Below are 14,896 nucleotides of genomic sequence, written 5' to 3' on the forward strand. Positions count from 1 at the left end.
ATTCTGTTAAGAAATTATATAAGAATTACAATTACAATAATTTTTTAGTGTGGGCACGTAAAAGAAATTGATTTCAAAGAAACACAAGAGCTCGCGCAAAGTACATAGTTTAATAATTACAAAAAAGTAAAGGAACGAAGCGTGGACAGCTATAAGGGGTGTCGAAGAAGCTTCATAAAGCTTGATTCGAGCCAATCGTTTTGCGAAACAATAGCTGGCAGGAGTGAACGTCGAATGGTTTTGTAGTTTGGTTGGTTCGCGTTAGTTCGGCGGTGCGGCGGTTTGGCGTCTAGTGAGCCGGCTGGTCGAGGGGTGGCGGTGCGGTAGTGTCGCGCCGAAACAACCCTCAGTCTAAAAGCTACCGCGGTCGGGTGCGTGTCTTTACTAACGTCTTTCTGCGCGATTATTTGCCGCATACGTCCATTTACGTTTCTCTTAATTGTGTATTGTTCTGGACCTGACCTCGGATGCCCTGCTCGAGTATCATAGTGCGGTTCTTTGTCGATCCAACAGATTGAAGGTCAAGTTAACTTCCGGAGCGAGTTGACGAATCAGCGGAGGAGTATCTAAACGGACGCGTTACCAGAGATCATCGTTTCGGTGAGTCTTTTGATCATGTGCCAGATATGCATTCGCCAGTGACATAACGAGATTCTTTGAGGAATTTCTGGTCGGAAACGCGAACATTCGTTATAGATCGATAATCGTCGCGAGTCTTCGATCTGTGAAAAAATATTCCATTTTTACAGTATCAAGTTCTTGCAGTCATATAAAAATACTATTAAATGACACGCACTTTAATGTACTTGAATCTAATAAATTACTATATAAGCATTATAATAAATACGATAATCCGTAAATACTTTTTGTAGCCATTGTAGATATTCGAATGACAATTAACTTGCCTCATGACCTATCGCTTTTTATATCGAATTTTTCACTCTAGTTGCGTCTTCTTCGACATTGAAATGTAGGGCGTATATCTTATAACGCAGAATAAAATATAGCGTGTTTGGGCGCGATGAAAGAGCCTATTATTTGTTCTTTATTTAAGCTGCTAAGTAAACACATGACTTTTGAATGTTAATGTTTAGTGTAGTAAATGAAGACGATGTTTAACATTTTTTTTCGATAACGTCTTGTTAATGTTATTCGATGCTGTTTATTGACTGTTTTGTGCGATAGGCAAGTTAGGCACGTAGAAACAGTACATATGTGATATATACGACGTAATATATTAGAAATGAAACTAGCTAGTTCTCTTTTCTTTTAATCGATGTCAGTCTCGTTTAATTCGATCGAATTTAGTTGTCATGCGAAGAATCTTTCGATCGAAACGTTCCATTTGTTCGCCATTAATCCACCATATTGGATCGATACTTATCGAATAGCGATACTTTGTTCATTATATGTATATGCAAAGAATCATCGCAGAATTTTTCATCGAAACGATATCTTAGTTTGAAGACGATTTCGTTCTCGAAATTCGAAAACGATTACATTTTCGTCCGATAAATATTCAGTGCCAAAAATAAGATCAGCTGAGCTTTGTTTAGGCTTTTTTTAACATGTTTAGCTTCTAGATAAATTCCAAACGTTGCGATTGTGACATCTTTGCTACGAATAAATCGGTCGAACGATTAACCTAAAATGATCGGAAACAAACACGATCGTGATATATAGAGCAAACATTGAAGGGTTAGGTTACAACATCTTTTCTTGGTATCGCATTTTTGTAACTTGTTTCGACTTTCGATGAAATGAATTCAAAGGCAACCGGCAATCGTATACGCTCTTTAACATTGATCCTTAAACAACGCGACAAAGAAATATTATCGATTTCTTCCTAGAATTACTAATTAGGATATGATATTCTACAAAAGATATATTTGTTTACAGTGGTTAGGTTTCGGTGTTCGAAATATTCGCATTGTACGATCGAAAGGTGATTTTTCATCGTTCGTATGAAAATCATTTTTGATATTATTATGTATTATTAAAATGTGGATATTTATATACAAACATTTATTGTTGTGAAAATAAGGAAAAGATTAAAATCTAGACAAAGATTAGTTCATCTACTGAATATTATGACGAATAGCAACTGTACCTTGGATATTTTACATGTTTTCGTAAATTATATGTATTCTATGTATTTTTGTATTTTTAACCTTTAACTACTAGTACGAGATTCTAGAAAAACGTTTACAAAGATCGTGATAATTTTGCTCTAAAACAACGCATGAAATAACATCTCGCTAATCTTCAGTTAGATAGCGCTTTGTAATCATAACCTACAAATCAACATTAAAATTTTTCAACGACACCTTAGAATGCCAGCGGAAAGTTAATATATTTCCATTTCGCTTGGATGTAATTTCACTTTATAATTTTTCTTTTCTTTTGACTTCTACACCGTATATCTCACATAATTTTGCAAATTACGTACATCCTACGCACAGCTATATCTGTCACTTTCTCGCGAATGCAAAAAAATCCGCAATCCGTACTATTTGCGAAACGTTTAGTACGTTGGGTTTATTTCAAGCGTAGATTTTAAGCCTAGGAAAGCTCTGCGTGTCTCGTTGAAAACGATACGTAAGATACAAGTTAACAAGCTGCGAAAAAGAGCGAACAGTACAAGCGTATGTGTATCGAAGATCGACGGACACGCTTTATATTTGCAGTTTTATAAAACATGCGATCGAGCTGCGCTCGAGGACACTCGAGGACGCTCGAGGATGCCCGAGGACGCTCGAACCACACAGGCCTCGCTTCCTTCGGTATTAAGCACGTATGCGGTTAATTACGTTTTCAAAGATGAAGCTTTCGAGTGAGTCGTCGATGTTCCCGCCTGCATGCATATTCATTTATGCATATACAGCTTCGTCGACTTTATCGGTGTCTTACGTATGTTATGACCTTATGAACGGGGATTGCCTTTGCATTGTTGATAATACGAGAAAACGAACCAATTTCTAGAAACGGAAAGCCATTTAGATCGTTGCATTTCTTCGTTTCACCAGCAAATCCAGTTCCGTTCGATTTTCAATGAGGCTTCTTTATTATTCTCTGGTAACCTTTCGACGCGAGATATTTTTATTTTCGTGAATAATTCGGTTACGATGTAGTATGAATAAAATTAAGATAGCAACTACGATTAAAGGGTTGACAGGAATATTTCGAGCAGGCTAGTCCGATTGGGGTTGGCACGGGTTCCTAGAGTCGAGGTCAAAAGTTCACGCGCTCTCCGAGTGGCCAAACTACGTTTCACCTTCTGTTCCCTACTGTTTTCTCTGATTCTGCCGGAAACAAGAGTAAATCAAAGATAATCATCGCTAGGAACGTTAAAAGGTGTCGGTATATTTTTCCGAACTCTCGAACGGAACAAATTTTCGCGGCATAAAATGTTATTCCGCGACTGTTTCCCCCTTTTTTTCTCTCTTCTCTCCTTTTCTGTTTTCTTTCTTCCCCTATTTTCCCTTTTTTAATGTCACGCTCTTCTATCGGCTTTATAAATATCAAGTCGGTCGACCTATAAATATTGAGTAGCTTCTATAAATATCGATTAAAAGTGTATGGGTACGTGCTAAATTATCATGCTTAACGGTCAATGGGATAATTGAATTTTCCCATAAAAGAACCATGTAAGGCCTAAAATATTGCCACAGAGTAGATTTTGATCGTCATCTTCATTAGACGTTTCTTTGTGACAATAGTAGAAATATTTTCTATATTATTAAATATGTTGGAGGATGTAGAGTTGTACGCTACGTGCAGACACTTGTAACGCTAAATGTAGAAGTGAAAAGAACGTTTGAAAAAAATATTGGAAGAAAAACTTGCGGGGGAAATATAGAACTAGATTTCTTTAAAAACTTGACGCTTCTCATACTGAATAGGTTGCAGACAGTTGTTTGTGAAGAAGGAAGGTCGACGAAATGTTAACTATAAGATAAATATTAATTCGATTATTGTACATGTTCATTATGTAAATCTCGCCTTGGTGAAACTTACAAAATAATTTTCTAATTTTAATATCATTTTATGATCGAAGAACAGGAGGATTCTAATTAAGTACAGAGGTGATAAAAGTATTTTAAGTATTATAGTCATCAATGTTCAGTGGCATTATCTTTAACGCTTACATATTACGCACTTAAGGCGGCTATTCATGCTGTATACTAACTTTTTCTTAGATATATGTTTGCAGTAAATATCTCGTAATTTCTACCTATTACATTTTCACATTAGTTTCACATTTTACCAATGCAGTAACCTCCCTCTCTTTCTCGATTCTCTCTTCTACAAGAACCGAGAATTTTAGGGTAGTTTTATAGTCATAAAGTACAGTGTATTATTGTACCGTAAGTGCATTTGCATTTGTGGTAACTCGACACCCTCAGACCGTGCGTCCATATGCATCCATGTGCGTCGTTTCATCGCTTTGTATGCACAGCGATACACAGTGGAATTTCGCCAGTAAGAATGAAACTTTGCAAATCCTATCTAAATTCTATCTCCCTTCAATGAAGTCGCTAATCGGATCAGGAATCGAGAAAATTGTCAAGATCCGCGAACCTTCCAATCTTCCGTTCGATATTTTAATCTCTCAATTCGCTTTGTTTCCGCCGTTCGCCAGACCAAACCGTTCCAACTTACCTGTCTGACTATGCATATTTCGTTATCCGTCAACCTGCCAGTTATCGCATATCCGGATGATCGATCGTTCAAAGTTCGACGAACGAGAGAAAGAAGACAAGAACGCAAACAGCCAAACGCACGAACAAGGACCCAGTCGATAAATTATTTTTAGAACGTTTGCTTGGCCAACGCGGAATTAACGATCGAACCTGGCAAACGAGGACGATACGATCGAGGTCAGTCGCGATTAACCTGCGAGGAAACGATACGTTTACCTTGAACGTTGGATTTTCCCTGCGGTAGCCCTTTAGCCGCGAAGAATACGCATCTTGCACAAAAGGATTCTCTCCCTCGATAAACTCGACAAAATATCATGTACGGAGGCCCTTTGCGACACTTAAACTGAAAATATTGCAAGTACAATGGCTCACGAAGCAATTTGAATATATACCACAGAAATATTTTACAATCGATATTTTACAATATTTTACAAATATTTTACTGTTCGCGTTATACGAATTGCTCGTAGAGCAAAGTGGTCGACCGCACTTTTTCAAAATTTTGCCTTCCGCGGAGTTAACTAATTGCAGCCGGATCAGCGGCTCGTATAAAACAAAACATTTCGATATTTTATTAGCAACGAGTCAGGACTACTGTAATCATACTGATAGAATTTGGGACTAATCTGAAAATGTATATAAAAGTGGTTTACTGCGAACATACGACTAACAAAAAGTTGGTACACGGTACGAGTTATCGTTTTTAAGCGTAACGTTAAATTAATAACGCATTTCATTCCAAACTCGATCGAAAAGGTAGCTTTGAGCTGGAATTATTCGACGACATATGGAATTAAAAAATTCGCTCTTTCATAAACGAAACGCGATTCATCGTGTTTTTCATCTGCGCCTTTGTTTCAGCATATCGAACGCGCGAGGTGTACGAATTAAAGATAAAACGTAATAAATCGTATCGATGCGACAGGGTCGCTGGCAGAATCGAAGGGACTTTGGCAAAGTGCGATCGTTTGACGCGATAACGTAAATCAACTGTTAATTGCGTGATACCGATGCACTGTTGTACAACCTCGTCGTTAATCCACCGATAACGTCGAGCTTTTTGTCGTCGAGGACGACATTTCGGGTTATTTGGCCAACGTTCCCGAAATCTTATTAATGGTTTTTCGCCCAGTCGCGACGGTGCACAACCTGGAATTCCATAGAAGTCGCGTTTCCATGTTGTTTCAACGATACGATGCAATTTGTTAATGAAAGTCGCACTTTACCTTAGTTTCCGTCTCGAAGTGGAATAAGGTTAGAGCATTAGCCGAGATTGAATCAGAAACTCTGTTGGCTCTACCAAAGGAGAATTAATTTTGACTTTAACCGGATTCGTAGGAAGCGCGCGAGAATTGTTCGCTCGAAAAGGTTGCTTTGTTACGCGTACCGAGATATAACTAGTAACAGCACCAAGTTCAATATGTTCATAAGCATCCGATGACGTTGCTCGATTTGTAGTAACAGTATGTGAGCACTGTGTACGAATTAACGATGAATTAGCAATTGGAAGCATCATTTACCGTTCTTTTATGCAATCACTCGAGCGCGGACCAAACAAGCCACTGTCGACTATTGTTCCATTAGCAACATTATCTATTATTTATTTGTAACACATCGATGCAAATGACAGATCTATATCCACGTGCTTCGATGATCCACAAGTGCGACGATAATAGCAAGGTAATAGTGATTATTAAGCGTTGCGAGAAAATACCTAGCAATTTCGATTCTTAGTTTTCGAATAATTCGTGGCCTATCAACTTCGAATCTCTCTGCAGATAAATTCTCTCTTACCTGTAGCTCGACGATCAAACGAGTTGAAGATCAACGAATTAACGAATCCCTTGAACGACAACGCTTATAGATGCCAAGTTGTTCACCGTATATTAACTCCGATATGTCGACTAGATCCATATTTTGGAATAGCTTAGCGGTTTCTTTATTAACGTCACGAGGGCACACGATTTTTCTAAAAGGAAAGAAGAGGAAGAAATATGCGAAGAAAGACTTGTAATAGGTCAGAATAGGATTCAGCAGATCCTAGCTTTCTATACTCGTGAGAGAAATCAAATTTTATTGAATTTATCGTGCCATACAAGTGCGTTATTTACGCGTAACTCTTATTAGAGGTAAAAGAGAAAGATCCAGTTTCGGGAAACTTTACGTTTTAATTCCAGTCTTGGAGACGATCCAATCGCTGAAGGCAGCAACCTCTGTGTGAACACCAGGGTAGCCAGGTCTGGCGCAGCCGTAACCCCAGGACACTAGGCCAGCCAAACGTCCACCAATAGTCATGGGGCCGCCAGAGTCCCCTTGGCAAGCGTCCTTTCCTCCTTCTGGTATCGCCGCGCAGATTTGTCCCTCGGGCAATCCTCCGTATGATTTGTAGGCTTCGTTACAGGAGCTCTTCGATACGATAGGCACATCGACAGTTTTAAGGATCTCGGTAGTGCTACCGCCTTCTCTCGTCGCACCCCATCCGGTGATTGTCGCGGTGATTCCCACGGCGGATTCTTCGTCTTGTTTGAAGATCTTGATAGGATTACGCGTTTTGTCCAACACGAAGGGACTCGAAACTCGTAGCACGGCCACGTCGTTCATTGGTACTCCGTACCAATTCGTCGTATAGTTCTCATGGACGATTACTTCAGCTACCTTGTGTGAGCTTCCGCCAATGGATTTTATCGTCGTTCCGGCTTTCACGGTGATCCATTCGGGTGGATAAGACATGCAGTGAGCAGCTGTTATCACCCATTTGTCCGAAATGATGCTACCACCGCAGAAGCCGATGCCGGAACTTTGAAGGGACACTTGGTGTGGTACATCCTCGATCTTTGCGTTCGTTCCACCGATGATTTGCCCGGTTGGAAATAGGGAGTTCAAGATCGGTCTTTGCAGCGGCGGGGTCGCTGGTGGAATAATAATTTTATCTTCGGTTTAAAGCATACGGGAAACGATTAAAATGATTTATGCAGGTTCACGCTTTTATGAACGCGATTAAAGAAACGGTAGGTAGATTGCGGATATTTATATACACGTGGTACTTATATTTTTACGAGCACGGTTGAAGCAATGGATTTTAAATACGTTTAACGAATAGCGTGGGATTTTATAAATAGCAGAATTAAGTAGAAAAGCGTCCGGGTGTTATAAGAAGCGTTGACTTTGTAGATTTCCAATATCTTTATCAAAGGCTCGGGAGACTTTACCAAATATTTTCAGTTGCAATTTTGCACATAAACGTTAGCAACAGAAAGTGATCGAGTCAAGCATCGCAAAGTCAATCGAACATTTCGGTAAATAACGAGTTATTGAATATCTTAAGTTACAATTTCTTTAGATGAATTTGAGTAGCGAAAAGTGAATGGGTATGGTTGAGAATAAAGAACTTACCTGTCGCGGCAGCCAACAAGGCGAGTAAACTCAGTTGTGTGAACATCTTGCTTGCCAAGGAGTTGCAGTGTTTGTCTGCCTTTCTACAAAATTTGTGGTGTATTTATATGAAAATGAGTCACAAACAATAAATATATCGAACAAAGGGTATTATTGGTGGCATCGATAAGAGCTAGAACCAGAATTCGTAAAGCCACCGTACTTTACGCGGATTTCGTACGAAATCAGCCGTATCAATCAAAATTTATCGTTTTGACGGTAAGCTTTCTTCTTAATTTTTTGCTTTCGTTTTACCTGTTTACGTTTAATTTATGCTTTTTCATTAAAAAGGTATAATAACGCATGCATACGCTGATGTATACATATTCCTTGTAAATTATTATGGGACGTGGACGTGTATTTTTTACATCTTTATTAGCATAACAAAGAAAGTGGTAAATTTATTAAAATTTATTTATTTTATTTATTTAAATTTGACGCCTGTCCTATCCGCTATGTAACAAGTATTTTAAATTTATAATATAAAAATGATAGCATAAACGTCTGTAGTTTATTAACAAATATATCTTGGTATTTATAGAACTCTAATCTAAATCCCGATAAAAATTTTGAGATTAATTTGATAAAAAAAGTTCCAAGTCCGTTCAAAATCTAAATCTGCGTTTAGTCGTTTATAGACAGCGTTGCTCGCAATAGCGACAGAGTAAGACGCAGCAGATACAGGCAAGAAGAAAATCTAATTTTATTATATCAGCACGAGATTATCGTTATGATATCGAATACAAAGAACATACGGCATAAAGGTGATAATTGGATTTTTGCTGATTTTTTTTTTATTTCGATGTCGCTTGCAATTAATTACTAATACAGTTGAAAAGAAAAAATATGCTTTTATGTTATACGTTTCGTAAGGATACGTCAGTTTAAAAGTAAATGAATCCTTTGTAAATGACCAAAGGTATGTTTAATATTACGATAATCGACAGTTTTGAAAAGTTCGCTACGATATAAAAATACAGATTTAATTTTACTAGCAAGTAAAATTACGTTTTAAAACTATTTATCACACTCTTCGTTTATGATCCTTACGCGGAACGTTTCGAACGAGATAGTAATATTTAAATGTTTTAATCATTCCTTAACGATATTTTAGATTTATGCAAATTTTCACGTAATGACCAATAAAATAAATAAAGATCAAATTAATCGAAATTAATACTTTCTGTCGTAGATACAATCTATGCACGTACGTTATGCTTAATCTCTAAATGGAAATCGCTATATAAATTATTGGTTTTGTCGCGTGAGCGGTATTAAAATCGCGATAGTTACATCGATACTTAATCCCGATATGACTTTACGCATAATACGATGAAGATTCTAAAAGCTCAAGTAGCAATCTTATCGTAGATCGTCTGGATTCACTGTGTATATTCTAATTTGTAAGATGTAACGACTAGTGGCCGACTAATCGATTAAGTCGACTATCCGGCCACTTTCCTAGGCGATGACTAGCCGGCAAGATTGATGGGCCTTAGATTTTTATTTACTCATAGCTTGATACAGCGTAGAAATAAAAATACAATGTCCTCTCTTTACTGTCATCGGTCTAATTTGAATATTTTTTAATGTATAGTAACGTAGTATACTTATTTATAGGTATGTAACATAATTGTTACGTTAAGAAATAAAAAATAATTATTTGTTTTTATTGAAATAAACTAAATAAGTTAACCAATTGAGGATTATATACAACTTAATTATTATAAAATAATAATTAGGGAGTAGGCACCGTTATTTCTTAATTTTATCATAATAAAAATCTTCAAGACTTTCAAACGAAAAAACAACACGTAATAAAATAAATATAACAAACAATGATAAACAAAATTTCTCTTTGGATTAGCAATATTAAACAATCATTTTCTTCTTGTTTGATAAGCAGAGACGAGTAGTCGGCCGACTAGTCAGCTTCTTAGAAGCAGATTAATCGGTTAGTCGGCTAGTCGGCCAAAAGCCTAGTCGGTTGGTCGGCCAAAAGCCTGGTCGGTTAGTCGGCCAGAACCCTGGTCGGTTAGTTGGCTAATATCCTAGTCGGCATAACTCTATTAATTTGATTTGACTGTTTCTACATGTCGAAAGAAAGAAAGTCTCATTTACACGCATTATGTTTGTCGAAAACAAATTTATGAGATTTCCATATAGATTTTCAGATTGATCTAACATTTTATCAATATAACCACCACGATAGTTGGTATTTCAATACAGTTGATACAATTTTAAGAAATTTCGTAGGTCAACACACCTGATATATTAGGTGGTCCGAATAGTTTCTTTCGTTTTATAAGGAAATAATGGATGCACATTTTCCGTTTTATATTATTTTATCGAATTACGTGTGATCCATTTTATTCTATCAAAATAAAGATCACAACGTTCGACAGATTAGGTTTCGTGTCTGTATAAAGATGCATCGTTGTAAAAGACGGGTCTGTAGAAGAAAGACACTTTTCGAACAACCTAATATTTATCAGCTCTTCTATTCTGAATGTTCAAGTATTTTCACCGGTCATTATACCTGCTACATTGTTCAGCTCGAATAAAAGGAAGCAAGGTTATGATAATAAAACAACATTTATTTTCTGTACAGTCGCTATTTACATGGCTGACGAATATTATTAGAAAATTTAACAAACTTTTTAATAAGAAATCTTGAAAAAGGTAAATAAAGAGAAAGAAAGTTTTTCACGTATCATTTGTCCTTAAATTTGCACGTACATGTATACCGTATCTACAGTATACCGCGACTAGAATCGTTATCGACACAACCTGTGCACTGATTCGTCGAGTACTTTTTTAAATTCAGGAAAGGGTTGTTCGCGAGTTAGATACGAGCGTGTTGCTTGATCCACGAGCCATAGTGGGAAACGTCGGTGTAAACGCCTGGATACTTAGCAGTTCCGCAGCCCATACCCCAAGAGACGATTCCCACGAGTTTGCCATTGACAACAAAGGGACCACCAGAGTCACCTTGGCAAGAGTCTTTGCCTCCCTTCGCAACTCCAGCGCAAATTTCCCACTGAGGAATTCCTCCGACCTCCTTGTACGCTGCGTTGCACGCCGGTCTCGAGATTAGAGGAACCGATACCTTGCGGAGACGCAGCGGAAGCTGACCGGATTCGGTGGTACCCCAACCGGTGATCAGTCCGTATTTGTTAACAAGAGAATCGGGATTTCCTTGATACAGAGATATAGGTTTTCTGGCGTTGTTGAATTGGAACGCGTCAGAGTCCACCACGCGAAGCAGGGCGACATCGTTCGATGGGATACCGTGACGATCGCTGCCATAGTTTTCGTGTCTGATCACTTGCTGAACTCGGTGCACCGAACCACCGGAATTGACGTTGGTCGAGCCGGAACGTATGAGGTAGCCGCTGGCTGGGAAATCGGTGCAATGTCCAGCGGTTACCACCCAGTTCTTAGCGATTATGCTACCTCCGCAGAAGTGGCGACCATTGTGTTGCAAGCTCACTTGGTACGGCGCTGCCTCGATGGTCGTTTCCTCGCCACCTACGATGCGACCGTCCATTCGTTGCACGAAGTGGTGCACCGTCTGGTTTGTTATCGGGTTCCCTGAAACACAGAGGCAGAGAGCTTGGTGAGACTATAACGAGTTGTGTAGTTGATCTTCGTCGATGGAAGAGCTCGTGACAAATGTGATCCCTATTGAGAAGAGAAGTAGAAAATCTTATCACGCAATTTTTGTGAGTATCTGTAAGCTGTAAGGCGCTGTAATTGTAACGCGGCAGAATTATATTTAATTAGATAGTCAAGTTTCGAAGCTCGTGGCAGAAGTCTTTGTGGATTAATCTTCGATCGCGTAAATTTGCAAGTGCAGAATACGTAGAGATATATAAACGTCCAAATTATAGCACTCGTTACATCATTTAATCGAACTCATGAAAATATACATCTTGTCGCTCGTCGATTTACCGATATTATCAGTTTGCAAATTATTGCGCAAGAGTCGGAAAATAGTCGATTGTTTTTAGTTGACTTACGAGGTAAAAGATTAAATAAAGTAGAATTCCTTGGTATTTTATTACAGTAAATGTACGTGTACCAGCGTGTACGTGTTAACTTACCGGCCACTAGGGCAACGAAAGCGAGAAGCACGGTGAGCCTGTGCATCCTGAGAGTTACTTGCACTTTGGTCGATGACAGAGCTTGATGTGCGATACAGAATCGATATCCGTCGGGTTTTTATAGTGAAAATCAGTGGCTTTTAAAATAGACTATCGCACACTCTCGAAACTAATCTGAAATCTTTTTCTTGAATCGTCCGATGAGCTTATCTGGAATCACTTTTTCGTTCGATATTAATAGGTTTCTGCGCTGCAGAGGAGGTCAAGAGACACGCAGTTAAACTATTATCGATGGCTTTTAATCTAGTTTTCGAGAGAGCTATCGATCAATCGATGCTGAGGCTCGATTATTACGCACGTGTCACTAGGCGAGTTCGAAACGTCATCACGGTCTTTCCGTTTCAATTCGAGTTCCTCCCTTCGCTTCTCGATTAATTTTCAATCTGTCGAAATCTGCCGATCAAATCTGATCATCTTACCACTTTCCAAGTATTTCGCTTATTACTTTTCTTTATCGATTAATTGTATCTCACCAGATGTTCGTTCAAGTAGGGAAAAAAAATTATCATCGTGTATTTATTTTGATTCAGATAACCGTAATTTTGCACAATTATTTTTACGTTCCGATGTTTCTAGTCAACTTTGTCGCGTGTCCTCCAATTTCGCACGATAATTGCAAATCCTCGGCGTAAAGTTCCAACGAAACGTCGAGTCGATAAGAATTCTACCTCAAACTCGAAAAAATCTTTTCAACGATAGAAAACTACGATCTGGTTGATAAGGACCCCGAGAAGGGTTTAAGCCGTTTCCAGGTTGTGACAGATTTCATTGACGCGTGAAATTTTGCAACTCGTTCCTGCGCGTCAATCCTTTATCCCTCGTTACTGACCTACATTGATAAAACTAAAGCAAAGTGCACGTTCGCCAGGAAAATCTCAACGATAGTAGTAGATAGTTGCGGTTTAATGACTTGCTACCTGCTACTTGGTGCTTACCGTGTTACTTTTATCAACATCATCAACAACGATCATTTACGAATTAATTATATCGGTAAATTACTAATGCGGCGTTTCTTATATTATACGTTTCCTAATTTTTCTTATTATCACACCACGATAATCGCACGATTCCTAATTTGTAACATTTTCTTGCAAAATTTCATTCCATTCATTACGAAATTTACCATTGTCTTTTTCCTAGAAAAATATATTAACGACGATAATCTCTGATTTGTTGCTTGTAAAATTTCGATAACGATATTAGTTCGATCGAACTGAAGACAGTCCTGATGCTCTTAAAAAGATAAAACGCGTCCGTTCTTTTTACACGAGCTTCGAAGCTTTCCCTTCTACGTAAGCATTGCACAGTGTTGATGAATATGGAGGGGGTCGATATAGTTCAATCGATAGCGAGGAATTGGAACATGTAGAGAAGGAGTAGCTCTTTCGAGGCGTCTGTAATATAATATATCGCACGATATTCGTTGGACTGAAATCAAGCCGGTTTAATATTTCATCTTCCTAGCGTACGTATTCTGAATGTTGAACGGCTGCATGTACATGTACACGATCGGAAAATAGAACGGTAACGATTCGATAGTGTACACGTTGACGCGCGACATACATACGTGATTCGAAGGTTGTACAAAGTGGAAAATATCGAAGTTTTAACCGCGGTGGTGAGTGTCGCGTGTTGTCGAGCGATGATGAACGATGCGTGAAATCGCCAGGGTTTCCTAAGCCGAATAGCTTAAAGTAGCACTAACTGCTATAGACAGTCAATCGCTGTCAAAGTTATTCTTTTTGCTTTAAATCACTTTCTGTAACGTCACCACAGTATCGCCTAATTCCTGGCTTCCTTAAGTCCCTATACTCTTGACGATAAGTGCGTGTAACTTGGTTTTCTAAATAAAGTTATACGGATAAACTAATGTGGTAATGTAGTATGGATCGATAAATATTTTAGCATCGACTTGGTATTTACTTATCGTTAAATTATTGTTTATTCGACTTGTATTACTTAAGCAAAGTACCGTGTCTGCGCTACAAGGCAATGGGCACACTGGCAACGATCTGTCGCCGTACAGTTTTGTCGCTTACGAAGAGGACGTTCAGTTCATATTTTATAATAGCGCGTTTGACGACGCGGCTGCAGCACGATTTTGTCGTTGTTAGGAAAAGAAGAAATTCGATTGATGCGAGCGAGAGCGATAAATTGTGGCGCATTGCCTCGCGGCGCAGACACGGTGCTTTGGTTCTTGTGAAAATTGAATGCTGTGTATTTTGCAATTTCTCTTGTATAATTCAACTTTGAAGTTTGCGGACGCACAGAACGTTAAAAAAAGCTCGTAAAAGGTGTTGAAAGAAATCCCTGTTTCACTCACAGTTTATGTTTCTTACTCCAGAGAAATAAATGTTGATAGAATTTCGGCTGCTGTATTTAATTTTGTTTCAGAATTGTAAGAATGAAGCGTTCGTTATGGTATTTATAAAGAACGATACAAATTTCTGTTTGGCCTTCATTTCTCTACTCGTTGCCAGAAAAATTTCAATTTCTACAAAACGTCCGCATCTTAGAGCGTATTCTATTGCGATGGAATTTCGAATTGGCATTTGACGAATTTTTCTAGGAATTTTCTTCCTTATCTTGCTCGAC

At 38.4% G+C, this 14,896-nt stretch overlaps 3 protein-coding genes across 27 annotated transcripts in view; 1 reads left to right on the forward strand and 2 right to left on the reverse strand.

Annotated features, from left to right (window-relative positions):
• The first annotated feature begins 252 nt into the window (after positions 1-252).
• LOC126870609 (glutamate-gated chloride channel) overlaps positions 253-14,896 on the forward strand; it is an 89,116-nt gene continuing 74,472 nt past the window's right edge. For 3 of the 25 annotated variants that reach the window (XM_050628470.1, XM_050628477.1, XM_050628476.1), the window contains exon 1: positions 253-600. The gene's annotated coding sequence lies outside the window, so the exon portion shown is untranslated. The remainder of the gene's footprint in view (positions 601-14,896) is intronic. The other 22 variants (XM_050628456.1, XM_050628457.1, XM_050628467.1 and 19 more) reach the window with 15 other exon arrangements.
• Positions 6,854-8,142, reverse strand: LOC126870517 (trypsin-1-like). Its single transcript, XM_050628316.1, has 2 exons — positions 8,097-8,142; positions 6,854-7,633 (listed from the first exon to the last, which is right to left on the reverse strand). The coding sequence occupies exons 1-2, from the start codon at positions 8,140-8,142 to the stop codon at positions 6,864-6,866; spliced, it is 816 nt and encodes a 271-aa protein (XP_050484273.1). The 3' UTR covers positions 6,854-6,863.
• Positions 10,712-12,401, reverse strand: LOC126870642 (trypsin Blo t 3-like). Its single transcript, XM_050628548.1, has 2 exons — positions 12,242-12,401; positions 10,712-11,729 (listed from the first exon to the last, which is right to left on the reverse strand). Exons 1-2 carry the CDS (start codon positions 12,285-12,287, stop codon positions 10,981-10,983), a joined length of 795 nt encoding a protein of 264 aa, XP_050484505.1. The 5' UTR covers positions 12,288-12,401; the 3' UTR covers positions 10,712-10,980.

The sequence above is a fragment of the Bombus huntii genome, chromosome 10 (genome assembly GCF_024542735.1).
Source record: "Bombus huntii isolate Logan2020A chromosome 10, iyBomHunt1.1, whole genome shotgun sequence".
In the NCBI taxonomy this organism is placed as follows: domain Eukaryota; kingdom Metazoa; phylum Arthropoda; class Insecta; order Hymenoptera; family Apidae; genus Bombus; species Bombus huntii.